This window comes from Ochotona curzoniae, unplaced genomic scaffold (assembly GCF_017591425.1).
Source record: "Ochotona curzoniae isolate NIBS_2020 unplaced genomic scaffold, NIBS_Ocur_1.0 scaffold_4505, whole genome shotgun sequence".
Classification (NCBI taxonomy): domain Eukaryota; kingdom Metazoa; phylum Chordata; class Mammalia; order Lagomorpha; family Ochotonidae; genus Ochotona; species Ochotona curzoniae.
Genome location: NW_024467118.1, coordinates 660,793 through 678,848, shown reverse-complemented (window position 1 = coordinate 678,848; position 18,056 = coordinate 660,793). Strand labels below are relative to the sequence as shown.

At 50.5% G+C, this 18,056-nt stretch overlaps 1 protein-coding gene across 1 annotated transcript in view; it reads left to right on the top strand.

The window, feature by feature from the left end:
* POLN (DNA polymerase nu) overlaps positions 1–18,056 on the top strand; it is a 109,439-nt gene that overhangs the window by 18,062 nt on the left and 73,321 nt on the right. Inside the window, exons 5-11 of the mRNA XM_040966307.1 lie at positions 6,641–6,753; positions 9,104–9,261; positions 11,091–11,159; positions 13,551–13,611; positions 14,185–14,249; positions 15,574–15,657; positions 16,561–16,653. Of these exons, the coding sequence (XP_040822241.1) occupies positions 6,641–6,753; positions 9,104–9,261; positions 11,091–11,159; positions 13,551–13,611; positions 14,185–14,249; positions 15,574–15,657; positions 16,561–16,653 (643 nt within the window). The remainder of the gene's footprint in view (positions 1–6,640; positions 6,754–9,103; positions 9,262–11,090; positions 11,160–13,550; positions 13,612–14,184; positions 14,250–15,573; positions 15,658–16,560; positions 16,654–18,056) is intronic.

Genomic DNA, 18,056 nt, shown 5'->3' with positions numbered 1-18,056 from the left:
GCGCACATGCACCCTCGCGTGCTCCCTCACTGCATTAGACATCACGTCAGGGCTGACACAGTGGTGTAGCGCGTGAAGCTGCTGCCTTTGACGGTAGTATCCTGTGTGACCATGGGAATCACAGCGGCTGCACTTGTGATCCAGTGCCCTGCTAATGTGCCTGGAAAAGCAGCAGAAAGTGGCCAAGTCCTTGGGCCCTGCATCCCCTGTACCCCCTGCACCACTGCATCACCTATACCCCCTGTATCACCTGCACCCCTGTACCCCCTGGACCCCTGCACTCCTGCACCCCTGCACCCCCTGCAGCCCCTGGACCCCTGCATCACCTGCACCCCTGCATCACCTGCACCCCTGTACTTTGGACCTCCATGAGAGACCCAGGAAAAGCTCCTGTTGGAAGCAGCCCAGCGCCAGCTGTTGTGGTCGCTTGGGAATGAACCAGCAAGTGGGAACCAGCAAGTGGAGGATTTAAGGCTAGGACGGACTTCACAGCTGCAGCCTGCAGACGGAGTCTGCTCTCTTAGCACGCAGGACAGTGTAGCTGGCACCGGGAAGAGCTCTGAGCCCTCCTCATTACCTCCCGGCTGGGCCGACCTGCCCAGGCCTCCGGCTAAAGGTCAGTATCACCCTGGGCAGCTCCTGGTGGCTCACCCTGAAGGGGAGTTCAAGGACGCTGAGGATGGTGGGGCTCCCACTGTCCTTTCAGGCCACGTCCAGGCCCACTGGGCTCACAGTGACTTCAGGGTAACTTGAGAAGGTGACAACGTTTGGCAAACATGAATGTATTCCCAAGAAACTCTTAGCCTTATTTTTATTTAATTTCTGTTACAAAAAAAAAGATTTCTTTTTTATTGGAAAGGCAGATTTACAGAGAGAAGAGACAGAAAGGTCTTCTGTCCATTGCTTCACTCCCGCTGTGGCTGCAATGGCTGGATCTGAGCTGATCTGAAGTCAGGAGTCAGGAGCCTCTTCCGGGTCTCCCACGCAGGTGCAGGGTCCCAAGGCTTTGGGCCGTCCTCCACTGATTTCCCAGGCCGTGAGCAGGGAGCTGGATGGGAAGTGGAGCAGCTGGGACATGAACCGGCACCCATCTGGGATCCTATTATATGCAAGGAGAGGATTTAAGCACTAGGCTATCTCACTGGGCCCATTTAATTTTCATTAAAAGAAAATTTACCCATTTGTTGAATTTATTGCAGAGATAGGAAAAACACTCAAATCTACTGGTTCATTCTGTAAATGCCTGAAATAGTAGGGGTGGGTTGGGCCAGAGCAGGCATGGCTCATGAGGTCTAGGTCTACCACATGCTTGGCAGGGTGCAGCCAGCCACCTGGGTGTCACCACTTCATCCTGGGGCCTGTGTTGGCGGCGATGCAAACTGAAGCTAGGTACTCGGATGGACGTGATGTGTCAAGGCAGCCTCAGCACTGGGCCAGATGCCTTCCCTGTAATTTCTCTAAGTTGTTTGAAAGGAAGATGAAGACGGGGATTTTGATCTGTGGCTCCTCACAGCATGCTGTAGCTGGAACCAGGACTCGAGCTCAGGTCTTCCACTCCCTCCTGGCCCTTTGGTCTGTCTCCAACACGGTGGCCATGGTCGGCCCATTCACACCTGGTCAGGTCACCTCGTTGCACACCCCTGCACGCGCTCTCAGAGCACCCTGCTCAGGCCTCTTGCGAGCAGAGGTGCTGGGCTGGCCTGCGAGGCCTCTCCGTTCCCGACCCTGTAGATCCTCACCCAAGGCCTTGCTCAGCTGGCCACTGGCCACAGTGTTCTCAGAATGCTTCGTTCCCTGATGTTTTTCTAAGCAGACAGGAAGTGAACTGTGGAACATGAAAGTAGAGAATAACAGTTGTGAAGGCTTCCCCTTGCCGCCTTCATCTCTCTCGAAGGAGGAAAAATGGAAATTAAAGAAAACCCCACACGTGATTTAGCCTCAGATGTCTCCAGACTCAGTACTAGAGGGCAGCACCTTTGTTCTTTGTGTAGCCGCAGTGGACTGAGTACTCAGTCCAAATTTGAAGCTGCTTGGTCGTCTCAGGACTGTCTACGTTGTCAGCCTAGTGGGAAGAGGAAGGGCTCAGTCCACCCGCAGCCTAGGCTGTCACACCTCTTCCTGGGCCAGCGTGCCCACCTCGTCGTCTCATTTACAGAAGATCCATGGCTTAAGAGCGCTGACCTCCTTGTGGGAGTCACTTCCTGGGTGCTGCTGTGTGCTCCATGCTCTGTGATGGACTCAGTGACCAGACTTAGCAAAAGAAAGTGCAGGACACTAAATGTGAATTTTACATAAACAACGGCTAATATTTTAGAATAACTCTGTCCCAGATGTTCACAAGAAATACTGAAAGATCACATTGCTAAAAAATATTTACATGTTTCAGGTAAAAATGAACTTTTCCCAAAGTTCAGACGTCACAGAGTATCCTGTCTTCTCTGGTGGCTCTTGGTCACTGGCTGGGCTGTCCCCGTGTTCCTGAGGGGTCCACGGGGTCACATGGCAGCACTGGGATGTTCTGTACACTTCCCAGCAAGCTTCCGTTGTGGTTTTGCGCCTTGAATGTCATCTCAGTTACTCAGGCTGATGAGATGGTCACCTTTTTAACTCTATAATTTCTTCCAAATTTACTGAATGAAACTTTCTGTAAGGAACAATTAGACTTTTGTTCACTTTACCCTTCATATCTTTTTTTTGTAAATGTGTATTTATTTTTATTGGGAAGTCACATATACAGAGAGGAAGATCTTCCATCCGATGGTTCACTCCCCAAGTGGCCGTGGTGGCTGGAGCTGAGCCCATCCAAAGCCAGGAGCCAGGAGCTTCTTCCAGGTCTCCCACACAGGTGCAGGGTCCCAAGGCTTTGGGCTGTCCTCGACTGCTTTCCCAGGCTGTGAGCAGGGAGCTGGGTGGGAAGTGAAGCAGCCAGGACATGAAGCAGCATTCATGTGGAATGCCAGCACCACAAGCGGAAGCTAAGCCTACTCTGCCATGATGGCAGCCTCAGCCCTTCATGTCTTTGTTACCTTTTAGGCCAGGCCTTCCTGACTACCTGAGTAAAGCAGAGCCCACATCGGGCACACAGCGCCTGCCTCACACCCTGTCCTCACTAGAAGAATACGCATGGAGATATTTGAAAAGCAAACTGACTATCTTCCATCTGCTGCTTTGCTTCCCAGATGGCCATGATGGCCAGGGCGAGGCCAGGCTGTCAGGAGCCTCGCCGTGCATCCAGGTCACCCAGACACTTGGCCATTTCTCTCTATGTTCAGGCACTGGCAGGGAGCTGGATCGGAAGCTTGGCAGAGGAGTCACAGTGGCATTGAGTAGCGGCGTAGCCCACTGTGCCACAATCTCAGGCTGTGTGTGTGACTGACTTGTTTATTCTGTGTCTATCTCTAAATCCACAAGATGGTGGTTTGGTTTTGGTTTCACTTTTGTATCCCCAGATTCAGGACCAGTGCCACAAATCAGGTGCTTGATATTTCTGTTCAGCATTATTATTAATTGAGGCAGTAATTACGTGGTGACAGTGCCTCACATATCGTAAAATTAAAGCAATCCTAATTCTGTTACAGTATTTTTAGGTTAAAAATGGGGCCCAGTGTGATGGCCTAGTGGCTAAAGTCCTCAGCTTGCATGCACCAGGATCCCATATGGGCACCTGTTCTAATCCCGGTGGCCCTGCTTCCCATTGAGCTCCCTACTTGTGACCTTGGAAAGCAGTGGAGGACGGCCCAGAGCCTTGGGACCCTACATCCACATGGGAGACCCAGAAGAGGCTTCTGGCTCCTGGATTCAGATTGGCACAGCTCTGGCTGTTGCGCTCACTTGGGGAGTGAATATCTGATGAAATATCTTCCTCTTTGTCTCTCCTCCTCTCTCTATATATCTGACTTTGCAATAAAAAATAAGTAATTCTTAAAAAATGAATTTAAATTATATTTAAATTAATATATACAAAGAAAATGTACAAAATGCATTAGGTAACTGCCCAGGTAAGATATTCTGCACATGTGCATCCTCCTCAGCTCTCTGTTCCCTCTCCTTCATGCAGTTCCCTCTCCATCACGCTGTTCCTTCTCTCTGTCATGCTGTTCCCTCTCCATCATGCTGTTCCTTCTCTCTGTCATGCTGTTCCCTCTCCTTCACACTGTTCCTTCTCTCTGTCACGCTGGTCCCTCTCCTTCATGCTGTTCTTTCTGTCTGTCATGCTGTTCCCTCTCCATCTCTCTGTTCCCTCTCCGTTACGCTGTTCCTTCTGTCTGTCACACTGTTCCCTCTCTCTGTCATGCTGTTTCTTGTGTCAGGACCCATTGCACCTGTTCTGTGTCTGAGGAGACTGAGGTCACAACAGAATGGAATTTGTAGGTTGCCCTGAGATTTCAGGTCAAGTTTAATTTTTTTTACTCTAGCGGCCTTTTGTTCCGCAAATGTGGCTGACAGACATCATAAGCAGGTCACTGGGGAAGGGGCAGCTGGGCACCCCGTGATGGGAGATGTCTAACAGAGTGGGGCGTGGGGAGCCCGCTGTCCTCCCAGCAGTAGAGTTTCCTGGAGAGATCTCATGTAAATTTAATTGGCATTCCTTTATATGTCACTTGAACTTTTCATGAGCACATTTCAGGATCTTTTCCTTATGTTCAATCGAAGAGAGCTTGATGATCATGTGTTGTGGTGATGATCACTTTTGATCAAGCCTGTTGGAAGTTTTGTGCCCCTCCTGGATCTTGTTTCCAAATTCTTTCTCTAGATTAGGGAAATCTTCCCTTATTATTTCATTAAACAAATTTTTTAAACCTAGTTTCTCTTTCTGCACCTTCTGGAACTCCCGTAACTCTTTTTTTTTTTTTTTAAAGATTTATTTTTATTATTTTTTCATTGGAAAGGCGGATATACAGAGAGGAGAGACAGAGAGGAAGATCTTCCGTCCGATGATTCACTCCCCAAGTGAGCGCAACGGGCCGATACTATGCCGATCCGAAGCCAGGAGCCTCTTCCGGGTCTCCCACGCGGGTGCAGGTTCCCAAAGCTTTGGGCTGTCCTCGACTGCTTTCCCAGGCCACAAGCAGGGAGCTGGAAGGGAAGCGGGGCTGCCGGGATTAGAACCGGCGCCCATATGGGATCCCGGGCGTGCAAGGCGAGGACCTTTAACCACTTGCGCCACCGCGCCGGGCCCAACTCCCGTAACTCTTATGTTTGGCCTTTTAATAGTGTCTTTCAATTCTTGAATACTATTTTTACCTTGACCCAGCTCTGCTTCCAGCTTTTTGTTTTTTCTGCTAGTGACAGGAAATATCTTCCAATTCTGAGATTCTTTCTTCTGCTTCATTCATTCTGTTTTTGAGACTCTCCACTGTACTTTTAATTTGCTCCACTGTATTACTCATTTCTGATGTAGCCACTTTCATTTGATTCATTTCCTGAGTGACATAGTCCTTAAATTCCCTGAGCACCTGCTTTACATGCTTCTCGTTGTTGATAAGAAGCTTTATAAAGTGTTTTGAATTTTGTATCTCCCATTTCTCGATGTCCTCCTCTGTGAACTCTGAGGTTGGCAAAGGCTTTTGCTCCTTTGCAGTGGAGTCTTCAGTAATATTGATTGTGCCTCTGTCTCTTCTTTTGCTCTTGGTCATTGTACTTCTGGTTAGCAGAGTCTTCTCCTTGGGGCAGGTTTGTAAGCTGTGTCACCCACAGGTCTGCAGTTTGATTTTACTGATTGTGTTCAGTACTCAGTTCTTTTAGTCACTTGCGCCACTCTCTCCAGCGAGTTTCAGGCCTGAGCTCTTGTGTTAGGCTTCCACCATGGTCTCTGTAGCCCCAGCTCCTGGACCACCCGTCTCCACCTCCTGTGATATGTGCTGAGGCTGCACCTTTGTCTGCACAGCCTTTCTCCCACTTCCGGTTGGAGCAGGTCCCAGGATTAGGGAGGGAGACACCAGGTGTCCTAGATAGCTAGGCTGTTGGTGCTGCTGAGCTTGCCAGAACCTGTTGGCCGTCAGGTCTGAGGGCCACAGGACCTGTCTTGGGTGGAACCTGTAGGATGCCATGTTGTTGCAGTTCACTGAGCCAGAAATGAGTTCACTCCCAGCTCAGCAAATGCGCACTACTGTCCATAGCCCTTGACTCCTTAAACAAAATGGTGCCCGATACGGAGGAGGAAGGCAGACTGGGCTGTGAAATGCACCCTGTTCCTGCACTGCCCCTCTGGAACTGCTGCTCTGTCTCTGCTCAAATCAAATTAAACAGACCAGCAAGGGAAGAGAGAATCAAGATGGCAGAATAGAGTAAGGACACGTTTAAACAGAAAGAGACGCGTTGGCCATTGAGAAGCAGAGAGGACACATTCCAGGAAATGGGAGAGGACAGAACAGCAGAGGGGCACCTGGAGACTGACAGACACAGGAAAGCAGCGGACACAATGGTGTGGTGTTGCAGTGACTGATACCCCAGTGGCCTTCAGTGCACGGCCATCTGAACTCCACCAGCAGCAGGGTAGGAAGTGACGTCCACCAGGAAATCAGGAGGTGAACCCAAAGAACATGTGTGCTGTCCTAGCCTCAGCTATTAGGAGCAGTGTGTTTCTGCCTCAGGAGTCCCACGTTAATGCCTAAAGAGGTGATTTCTTCTCATCTTGTAGGCACGTGCTGCTTCAAATACTGAGGTGCAAGGTTCCTGTTGTTTGCTTCAATGCTAAGGACTTTGTGAAAACGGTGCTGCAGGTTTTTGGTGATGGCATCAGTTGGAAGCATGGTGAGTTAGAGTTCTTGTTGCTTCTAGAATATAACCCTTCAAGTAACTGCTGGTCATGACGACTGTGTTACCACCCAGTCTCTGGAAGCTGGGCACAGACCTGGGTGCACCCTGTAATGTGAGCAGTGGAGTGAGGCCCTTGATGCCCCTCAGTGTCTGTGAGCTGGGCCTGTCAGAAGCCAGGAGCCAGGAGTTCCTCCAGGTCTCCCAAGCGGGTGCAGGTTGGGCCATCCTCGACTGCTTTCCCAGGCCACAGGCAAGGAGCGGGATGGGAAATGGGGCAGCCGGGACAAGAACTGGCGCCCATATAGGATCCTGGTGTGTTGCAAGGATTTAGCCACTAGGGTACCCTGCCAGGCCCCAGACTTAGAAATTTTATAATAAGTAAAATACAGAGTCCATTCATATCAGGACAACATGAGACATGTTTTTCTCTTGTTAAAATAGTAAATGCAGTTTTTTTAAAAATTTATTTATTTATTGGAAAGTCAGATATACAGAGAGGAAGATCTTCCATCTGATGATTCACTCCCCAAGTGAGCGCAACAGCCGATGCTATGCCGATCCGAAGCCAGGAGCCAGGAACTTCCTCCTCTGGGTCAACCACATGGGTTCAGGGTTCCAAGGCTTTGAGCCATCCTCAACTGCTTTCCCAGGCCACAAGCAGGGAGCTGGATGGGAAGTGGAGCTGCGGGGATTAGAACCGGCGCCCATATGGGATCCTGGTGTGTTCAAGGCGAGGACTTTAGCCGCTAGGCCACGCCGCTGGGCCCTGTAAATGCAGTTTTTCATTGTTTTTTTCTATACGCACAGATAGGTAATAGACGACTTCTAACAAAGCATAGCCATTGAGGGTTGTAGGTGGATGTGACTGCTCACAGGACAGTCCTTTTCAAATGGTCCAAATGGTTGAAAATGCTTATAATAAAATTTTGAAAAAAAATTTTAAGTTGAAAATTTCTCACATGAAGTAGAAAGTACCCATTTATCAACTTGAAAGTTGTCTTCGCCTGCAGCCCCCACACGCCCACCCCGCCAGCCCTGCGTTAGTCTAACAGATCCTAAGCAGCACACGATTAAGTTTCCCATTGTAGGTAACAGCTCGGGGACTCCAGCTCTCAAAAGGAGCAGATGTCCAATGGGCAAATGAAAACGCACTCGGCATCGTCAGCCTCGGGGAATCCAAACTAGATCATAGCCACATGCCCAACGCGGTAGCCTAGTGGCTAACATTCTTGCCTTGTACATGCCGGGAACCTATATGGGTGCCGGTTCCTATCCAGGCTGCTCCACTGCTCCTCCAGCTCCCCGCCTGTGGCCCGGGACCCTGCACCCGCGTGGGAGACCCTGGGTAAGCTCCTGGCTTTGCGTCGGCTCAGCTCTGGCCATTGTGGTCGCTTGAGGAGTGAACCATCGGACATAAGATCTTCCTCTCTGGCTTTCCTTCTCTCTGTAAACCTGATTTTACAGTAAAAATAAATAAATCTTTAAAAAATCACAGATATCACTTAATTCCTGTCAGAATGACCAAAAACCAAAATTTGTTCCCAGATGGCCGTTGGCCAGGGTTGGGCAAGGCTACAGCAGACACCAGGAGCTTTGGGCCTCCTGTGTGGCCATCACCGGCCCAAGAGCTTACGTCGTGCTTCTGTTGTTTGCTTAGACACGTTAGCAGAGGGCTAGATCAGAAGTAGAGCAGCCATCTGCGTGGTGACGAGCTAGGCTAAACCCGTGCCACCTGCAGCACCAGCCACCCACACGGGTGCCAGTCCATGTCCTGGCTGTTCCAGTCCTGACTGAGCTCTCTCTTTATAGCCTGGGAAGTCAGTCAGCAGAAGATGGCCCAAGTCCTTGGGCCCCTGCACCTGTGTGGGAGATCTGGAAGAAGCTCCTGGCTCCTGGCTTCGGATCTGCTTAGCTCCAGCCATTGTAGGCATTTGGGAAGTGAACCAGCAGATGGAAGGCCTCTCTCTGTGTGCTTCCTTCTGTTTGTAACTATGCTTTTCAAATAAGAATAAGAAACTGTAGAACGGAATAGAACACGATAGAATGAAATAGAACACAATTGAACGAAATAGAACACAATAGGATAGAATAGAGCACAATAGAACAGACTAAATCTTAGGACGAGGGTAGCCATGACTTGAACTGGCACCCATATGGGATTCTGGGTTAACCAGCTGCGCCACTGTGCCAGACCCATACGTAGCTCCAGTTCTGGCTTGTTTATTTTCATAGCTTCTGTCATTTTCTTAGTTTCCTTCTGAACCTTAAAAATCTTGTCCGAGCGGGAGAAGCAATGCTCACTTGTTCTCCTTAGCGGTGACTGAGTGACCTCTTTCCTGTTTAGTTGCTGACTTTGTAGGCCTTGACCCCAGAATTGCTGCATGGCTTATAGACCCCAGAGATGCCACACTCTCCTTTGAAAAGTTAGCGGCAAAATACCTTGAGAAATCCGTCACAGTTCATGTGGGCAGCACTTACAGGAACTCCTCGAGAAGCGTGGTGGTGAGCTCTTTTTGTTTTAATCCTCTGTGTGTTTCCACTCTTTAATACTCACTTAACAGTATCAGCAGATGACAAGTAGGAAACGTGAAAATAGCAAACACAATCAAGATGCTCTGTTGCTCAGGAGTAAACATAAGGGCTTACAGGGCAACCTGCCGTCGTAACTGCTGTCAGCAGGGCAGGAGTCACGTGTCGGTGTGAGCCAGCCTTCCCAGTGCTGGCACGTGATCAGACGGGGCGGCGTTATCCATAGCACTGTGGCCGCGACAGTCTGCTAGCCGCCGTCAGCTGACTGCGGACGGAAACACGCTGCTACACTGGGAAGCATCACTGAGCCATAAAGAACGAAGCAGATTGGAACCACTTGAAGGCCACTGTGCTTGGTGAGACAAGCAGTCCCCAGAGGACAGACACGGTGTTTCCCTAATCTGTGCCCAACGCACAGAGAACAAAATAGTTGCCTGTCGGTGGGTTGTTTTACCAATCTTAATGTAATTCTAATATTTTTCTAGAAAGATTTTCTATTCCGTAGGTGGTCAAGTGTAAAACATTGTCAACATAAATTTTCACTTATTCCACTCCAATTTTTGTAAGATTCATTCATTTGCAAAGGCAGCCTGAGACAGAGTGAGACGGGTTTATCTGAGCTTCCTAGATCATAGCATTACTTTGTGTTTTCTTATTCTAAGACACTAAATGCTAAATATTTTGCTTTTAAAGATTTATTTATTTGAAAGGCAGAGTTACAGGGAGAAAGAGAGAGGGTCTGGCATCGTGACTCAGTACTTGGTAGGCTAATCCTCTGCCCGGTAGCACCAGCATCCCGTATGGGCAGCAGTTGGAGTCCCAGTTGCTCTACTTGCAATAAACCTGTCTGCCTAGGGCCTTGGAGAGCAGCAGAGGATGACCCAGAGCCTTAGGATCCTGCCCCGCCTGGGAGGCCCAGAGCCTTAGGACCCTGCCCTGCGTGAGAGGCCCAGAGCCTCGGTACCCTACCCACGTGGGAGGTCCAGAGCTTTGGAACCTAGAGGAAGCTCCTGGCTCCTGGCTTTGGATCAACTTCCTTATGGGCATTGTGGCCATTTGGGGAGTGAACCAGCAGATGGAAGACTTTCTCTATCTCTCCTTCTCTCTCTGTAAAATCTACCTTTCAAATAAAAATAACTAAATACATTTTTAAAAAGAATTAAAGGGATGAGAGTAAGAGAAAGATCTTCCATCTGCTGCTTCACCCTGCAGATGACCACATGGCAGGGGCTGGGACCGACTGGCATGGAGAACCTGGCGTGCATCCCGTCTCTGAGCTCCCACATGAGCCGCAGGTGCCCAGGCACTGAGGCAGCCTGCAGCTGCGTCCCCACACACCTTCACAGGGACTCGTTCCTGAACTGGGGCTTCAGAGTGGGATGCCAGTGTAGTAGGCGGTGATTCCTCCTGCCACGTCACAGTGCCAGCCCATACAATAAGAATCTTTTGATTTCATGTTCTCAGACATTTTTAAAAAGTGCCTTGCATCACTCATTCTGTAGGACTAACACCCGAGGGTCGGCAGGAAGCGCGCAGATCTAGATGGTGTGTGCTTGACTTCTTCACACTCTGGAACACACCTGCATGAGGGACGGCAGTGACCACAGTTGCTGTTGGAAGCTTGTACATGAATGGGGGACAGAGGACCCCCTTTAACCCCTGCCCCGGGCTGTGTGTGCATTTAAAAAGCACTTTACAGGTCACACTAGGAGATGTTTGAGCAAGTTGTATCAATCCTTAGACTGCAAGAAATGTTGCCACCAGATTTACCTAATTTAAAAAATATTTTTGCTGTTTTAAAGAATCAGAATGTATGTGTGAATCTGAGGCTACTCCACAGACTTACCATGCAGCTTTGTTCCCAACTGAAGGTAAGACTTTCTGTGAGCTTGCTTGGTGTAAGGGCTGCCTTTCTAGGCACTGTCTGAATGTGGAGCAGACGGCATGATTCCCCAGAACTCCCTATCCCCGGAGCGGGAATATTTCTGATGCTACAGTTCACATAAAAGCTGAGGTTTAACTTGGACAGTAGAGAGACAAACACTACTCTGTCAGTCTCTCCTTTCTGGGAGGCAGATGGCCGCAGGGTGAGACAGGGAAGAGATGGTGTCTGAGGGAGGGTGGGGTGATGGGAACCAGGGAGACAGACTCCGCTGGGGCCAGCACCCTTGGGCTCCAGGGGCAGCTGGTGTGTGCTGGCTTTCTCTCTGTTGTCCATTTGAGGGCAGTGCAGCCGGTGGGTTAGCTCTAAGGGCAGGGCAGGGCTGAGAGGGAGGCCCGGGGACTCCCTTGTGGTCTTAGCAAGGAATGCTGGGGGGGTCCGAGAACGTCAAAGCCCCAACGCAGGACTGTACCCTCGGAGGGGGGCCGCCTGGGGGGCCCGTGTGCCCGTGCAGAGTTCAGGAAACACAAATTCAGGAAGTCTGTTTGGAGCTAAAGATGGAGGACTGAAAGTCCACAGCATTAGGCAAGCTCAACGAGGAGCAAGGTGAAAGAAGACTGGGGATGGGGTGGCCTGACACGTGTTTCCAAATATCTCGACTGAGTCTAGCAATGCAATAGCATACTTAACGGAAATAGGTGTTTTGGTTTTTTTTTTAAGATTAATTTATTTTTATTGGAAAGGCAGATATACAAAGAAGCAGAGACAGAAATAAAGATTTCCCTTCTGCTAGTTCACTCCCCAAGTGGCAAAAACGGTCAGAGCTGAGCTGATCTGAAGCCAGGAGCCAGGAGCTTCTTCTAGGTCTCCCACATGGATTCAGGGTCCTAAGGCTTTGGGCCGTCCTTTGGGACAGCTTTCCCAGGCCGTGAGCAGGGAGCTGGAAGGGAAGTGGAGCAGCTGGGACATGAACTGGCGCCCAGATGGGATCCCGGTGTGTGCAAGGCGAGGATGCCGGGCCTGGAGTAGGAGGCTTTTTGAGGAAGCCCAGGGAGCAGAGTGATGCTGCATAGGAACCTCACTGCTGGAGTCCAGCTCCAGCTGAGTTCGGAACTCGCGAAGGGTGCGTGGATGAGGCACAAAGAGGAAAGAAAGACGGACCACTAGGATTTCATGATCATAGTGGACAATGCGGGAAAGCTGTCCGCTTTATTTATACAAAACCGATCAAACTCTGGCTCAGACTTTTTACGTCATGGTCAAGTGGGTGTTTCTAAGGATAATTCTGCCATTAGTTTTACCTAGAAACAATAGAAGTTCCTGCTACAATTCTCATCCTACAACTCAATCTTGTATCACAAAGAAAAGGGGAACCTAAAGAATGAGGAAAGAATGAAGCCCTAAATATAGGTCCCTTGATTAGCATAAAGTCAATGGGGACAGCCAGGACAGTAGGAATAACAGAAGGCCCTTTTGCAAGACATTACTATTGACATAAACCTCCAGGCTCACACTGAGCAAAAGGCCAGCCCCACAGTAGCAAACAATGCCTGGGTGGATTAGAATTCCCTGGCAGGGTGGTCCGGTGTCCATGCAAAAGAAGGTGGAGCTGCATTCAGGTGGCTACAGAGACGTCCACTGGCCCTGCCAAACAGCGGGAAGTTCCCTGCGGTCCTGCCTGCAATGGAACAATACTCTTCACACCTTCGTGTCCTCTACATCCACTGCATGGACCCCAACGCCTCACCATGCTCAGCGGAAATAATAAGGTTCTTCCAGATGCATCAGGTTTGGCAGCTGTTAAGATGCCAGTTAAGATGCGGTCCTCCGATGTGGGAGAGTCTCGGTGGGATTCCAGCTTTCCCCTGTTGCAGACCTGGGAGTCAGGGGGTGCTGGCTCATGTGATTGGGTCCCTGCGGCCCAGGCGGGAGACAGGATTGAGTTCCTGGTCGAGCTCCAGCTGGTGCACACATTGAGGGCATTAACCAGAGCCAGAAGTATGTGCTCTGCCTCTATGAAATGGCCTAGCGGCTAAAGTCCTCACCTTGAAAACTCCGGGATCCCATATGGGTGCTGGTTCTAATCCCAGCTGCTCCATCTAGCTCCCTGCCTGTGGCCTGAGAAAGCAGTAGAGAACAGCCCAAGTCATTGGGACCCTGCACCTGGTGGGAGACCCAGAGGAGGTCCTAGCTCCTGGCTTCGGATGGGTGCAGCACTGGCCTTTGTGGTCACTTGGGGAGTGAATCATCAGATGGAAGATCTTCCTCTCTGTGTCTCCTCCTCTCTGTATATCTGACTTTGTAATGAAAATAAATCTTTGAAAAAAGCAAAAAGGGAAACAGCACTGTAAATCAACCCTGACAGCCTTTCTTCTAACAGGCTTATGGTCTATGGCAACTGTTTTGGACTTTGGAGCTTCCTCTGATACCAGTATTGGCAGGTAAGTTATAGAGGTGCAGGCAGGCACTTTCCTTTCTAGCTTAGATAGATGGTGCTGTGTCCTACAGGTACTGAAGAGCTAACAAGCTCTTCAGATCCCCTTCAGCAGCAGGGTTGGTCCAGAGGTCTGGCCAGGTCCAGCGTTTCAGTCCTGTGGGAGGAGGAGGAGCCCAGGAGGAGGCCTCACCAGACGGTTTGCCTGTTGGCGGTTGTCTCTGTTCTGGCCTTGCTCTTGTGATAACCCTCTGCCTCATTGAGCTGATGGAGAAGCTTCCAGAAAGCACCCTGCAGGGTTCTCTTCTGCCTTGACCTCTGCCAGGTTCTCTGGGTGCCACAAAGCAGGAGTCCATACAGGGGCCAGCTGGGGTTGGCAGTGCTGAGCTCCGTCCACCACCCTCTGCAAGAGCTGCTGGCAGTGCTCCTGTGTCCCAGCTCAGGGCATCCTGAGAGTCCCTGCAGGAGAGGGCACTCGGCAGGTGCTGAGGGAGGGGTGGCTGAGAGGGAGGCGGTGTTCTCTGTACAAGGGGCTCCTCGGGCAGTGACAAGGTGCTCTGTTTTGGATTTTGATTCCCAGTGATGGAAAGTCACAGCATTCAGGTGGACATAGACGAGATGAAGAGGACATCGACCCTGCTTGGGGTGAGTCCCGCGTGCAGGTGCCCACGCTCTGCAACACTTGGGGGGCAAGGGCTGAGTGGGTGCACTGCCCTCCCCACACTGCCCTTGGCAGTGTTACTGTCTGTATTCCCGGAGGGGAGACTAGTTGTTGAATGGCTCATTTATCTATCAGTCAGAAGAGAGATGGTCCCAGCTGCTGGCTCATGCCCCAGATGACAGTGACAGAGGCTGCGCTGTGGAAGCCAGGAACTCCTTGTGCGTCTGTCAGGTGGGCGACAGGGACCGAGTTAGTGACCAGATGGCAGCTCCTGGGTCTGCGGCGTTTGCAGGAAACTAGAGTCGTAAGCTGGGGTTGAGTATCAACTCCAGGTTCTCTGATCCGAGTCTCAGTGCAGCGCCTGCCCATCGTGTGTGTGTGTGTGTGTGTGTGTGTGTGTGTGTGTGTGTATACGTGTGTGTGTGTGTGTACACGTGTGTGTGTTGGCAGGACAGAGGGTGGTGTGTTTTTTAGTAGATCCTCAGGGTCCTCTCACAAACCAAGCACTTGGACCATCCTCTGCTGCTTTCCTAGGCACATTAGCCAGGAGCTGGATCAGAAATGGAGTATCTGGGACTGAAACCTGTGTTTTTATGGTGTGCTGGCACTGCAGGCAGAGGTCTGGCGTGCTGTGTTGTGGCATCTCTCCCAGCCTTGCCTGAGTGGACAGAGGTTTTCGGGGTTTGAGACAGGGCCAGGCACCAGGCCCTGCTGCTCAGCTATAGCACATACAGCACTGCTTGCAGCACCGGGCCCCAGCACACGCTGCATGACGGGGTGTCCTGTTCTCGGGCCTCCCTGAGGCGTGCAGGCTGTGTGAGAGCTTTGCATTGCCTCCCTGGGGTGAAGACGCGTGCTGTCTCCTGAAGGTCTCATTTCTGCTGAGGTCAGGGAGCTCTTTCATGTCGTCACTGGCTGTTAGGAAATTTCTGCTGTTATGAAAGATCTGTCTATTCTGTGTTTATTGCATTTTTCTGTTTTGCCTTACTGATTTATCGGATGGCCTGGCCCCCTCGCTGTTTTGTGATGTGGTTACGTTCTGGTCCTGACTTTGCTGGGGGATTCACACTCGCCTCACTCTGTCGTCTTGTCTCTCTCTCTCTCTCTCTTTTTTCCTTTAGTCTTCGGAAACATAATTCTGTGAGTCCTTGAGTAGTCGTGATGAGTCAAAGTAGATCTTTTTAAAGCCCATTTTGAGCCATTGTGGATTTTTTTTTATTCCATTCAGGACTTGGGATGTTGGTGAGTGGATTAAGTAATTTTAAATGAGAGCTGTTGGTGAGTTAGCTGTGTTCTGTGCCTCGCCAGGCCCGTCTCAGGGAGCTGGAGCAAGAAGCCCATTTTGTGGCGGGCGAAAGGTTTCTCATAACGAGTAGCAGCCAGCTGCGAGAGGTAAGTGGGTTCTCCAGGAAAATGCAATTACTGTTTTAAAGAAAGCATTGATTTTTAAAGGTATTTTATTTGAAATGCAGTGTTACAGAGACTGAGGGAGAAATAGAGAGAGATCTTGCTTTTGCTGATTCACTCCCAAATGGCCATAATAGCCAGAGATGGGCTGGTGTGACCCCAGGGACCAGGAGCCTCCGCTGGGTCTCCCACGTGGGTGCCGGAGCCCAAGCGCTTGAGCCATCTCTGCTGCTTCCTGAGGCACACAACCATGGAACTGGGTCACAGGTGGAGCAGCCGGGACTCAAACTGGTGCCCCTGTGGGCTGCTGGCATTGCAGGGCAGCATGATCTGTGCCACAGTGCCACGAAAAAGCACGATTCTTATTCAGGAAATAGGGTAGATTAGTCTGAATACACAAGTTTTATTTATGTTATCTGAAAAAATGTGTAGGTTGTTTGTGTTCTCTGAGTGAGAGCATGTTAAGGTTCTTCCTTCCAAGCCTTCGTGTTGGGGCTGCTGTTAGGACGTGGTGGATTACACTTCATGACAGCGGTAACCCATATGAGCAAAGGTTCCAGTCCCGACTGCTCTGCGTCCGACTGTATCCACGAAGGCGGAGAAGGATGGCCGAGCACTTGGGAAGAGCTCAGAACGGAGCTCCCAGAGGCCCAGCCCCGGCTGACGTGGCCATTTAGGGGTGAACCGGCAGCTGGGGTCCATCTCTCTCATCCTCTCTCTGTAACTGATAAGCCATGAGGAAAGGTCTTCGGATCACTGAGTCAGCATTTGGGCATTCTGTAATGTCTGTGTCTGGTGTCTTCTCTGCCGGGGCCGTTCACTGTGTCACGGGCATGTTGTTTCTCTCCAACCTGGAACCCTCGACACTTGAAAATGCGTCCGTTGAAGATTCTCTTCGGCAAGTTACAGCTGCACCTGCTGAGTCAAAGGGCTCTCCCTAGAACAGAGCTGCAGAGGCAGCCGTCCACATCGGAAGCCGTGGTAAGCTCCTGGATTATCTTTGAAATGACAGCACATCTGTGGCTCGTGTCAAATCTCCCACTCTTCTAGGGAGGGCCAGCCTTCAGGTTCCCGACTCCAGCCTGAGCTGGCTCTCCCAGCCATGGCTTGCGGAGAACGCAGCAGGCAGGCTGCTCCTCCATAAGCAATGGGCCCGCTCGACTTCCTGCAGAAGAACATTTGGTGAAGTTTACTTCTTAGAATCAGATTCCTGACAGCCCACTCCCAACCTCTCTGCTTCATTTCCCCAAAGGAGATGGATAATGGAGAGGTCGTAAGTCTTGTTTTTTCCACAGATTTGTTTCAAAGAATCACCTGCCTGTCTCTTGAGACAAGTACGTTTTTTTTTTTTTTTAAGATTTATTTTATTTTTATTGGAAAGTCAGATATACAGAGAGGAGGAGAGACAGAAAGATCTTCTGCCTGATGATTCACTCCCCAAGTGACCAAAAAGGCCAGTGCTGTGCCAATCCCAAGCCAGGAGCCTCATCTGGGTCTCCCACGTGGGTGCAGGGTCCCAAGGCCTTGGGCCGTCCTCGACTGCTTTCCCAGGCCACAAGCAGGGAGCTGGATGGGAAGTGAAGCTGCCGGGATTAGAACCAGCGCCCATATGGGATCCTGGTGCATTCAAGGCAAGGAATTTAGCCGCTAGTCCACGCTGCCAGGCCCAGAGACAAGTACATTTTTAAAAATTATTATTTTATTTTGAAAATCTTTACGTAGTTGATTAGGGCACAAAAGGTCAAGGGCTACAGGAAAGTGGGTAAGACCATTGTTTCCACATTATTTTTTTTGTAGATCTGACGTAAGGGGAGAGATAAAGGGAGAAGCCCCACCCAGCCTCCCACTCCATCCCAGGGTCCCCAACGTGGGGCATGTTCCAAGGGCGCTCGCTGCTCAAGTGGTTGTGACAGTTCAACAGTTCTGAATTGCTGCCAATCTCACCATTCCAAGCACGATGCAATGTCTCCAGCATCCACTGGCTGACATAGTCTACCTTAGAGTCTCTGTTTGCCCAGATTTCACTGCCAACATATGGCTGGGGTAGTTGATCAATTTGTTCTGTCCTCCGTTCTCTGTTGTGGTACCAGGTGTCCTCTGCAGGTTCGATGGACCGCCATCTGAAGAGGAGTACATTTTTTAAGTGAACAAGAGTATTGAGATTCAGCTCTGTTAGAAGGCATCTAGACAGCGAGCACTTGTACTGAGAGGGTCCTGAGTGGAGCTCAGCAGTGAGTGTGTTCAGACAGGTGCTCAGAGGCAGCCTGACGCTCCCAGCAGGACTGTGTGCTGGCCAGCAGCTGACCGTAGCAGACAAGTTTCCTTCTGAGAGGACTTCTCTGGCCACCCCACCCCCGCCCCCAGCTCTGTTGCGACACCTTAGA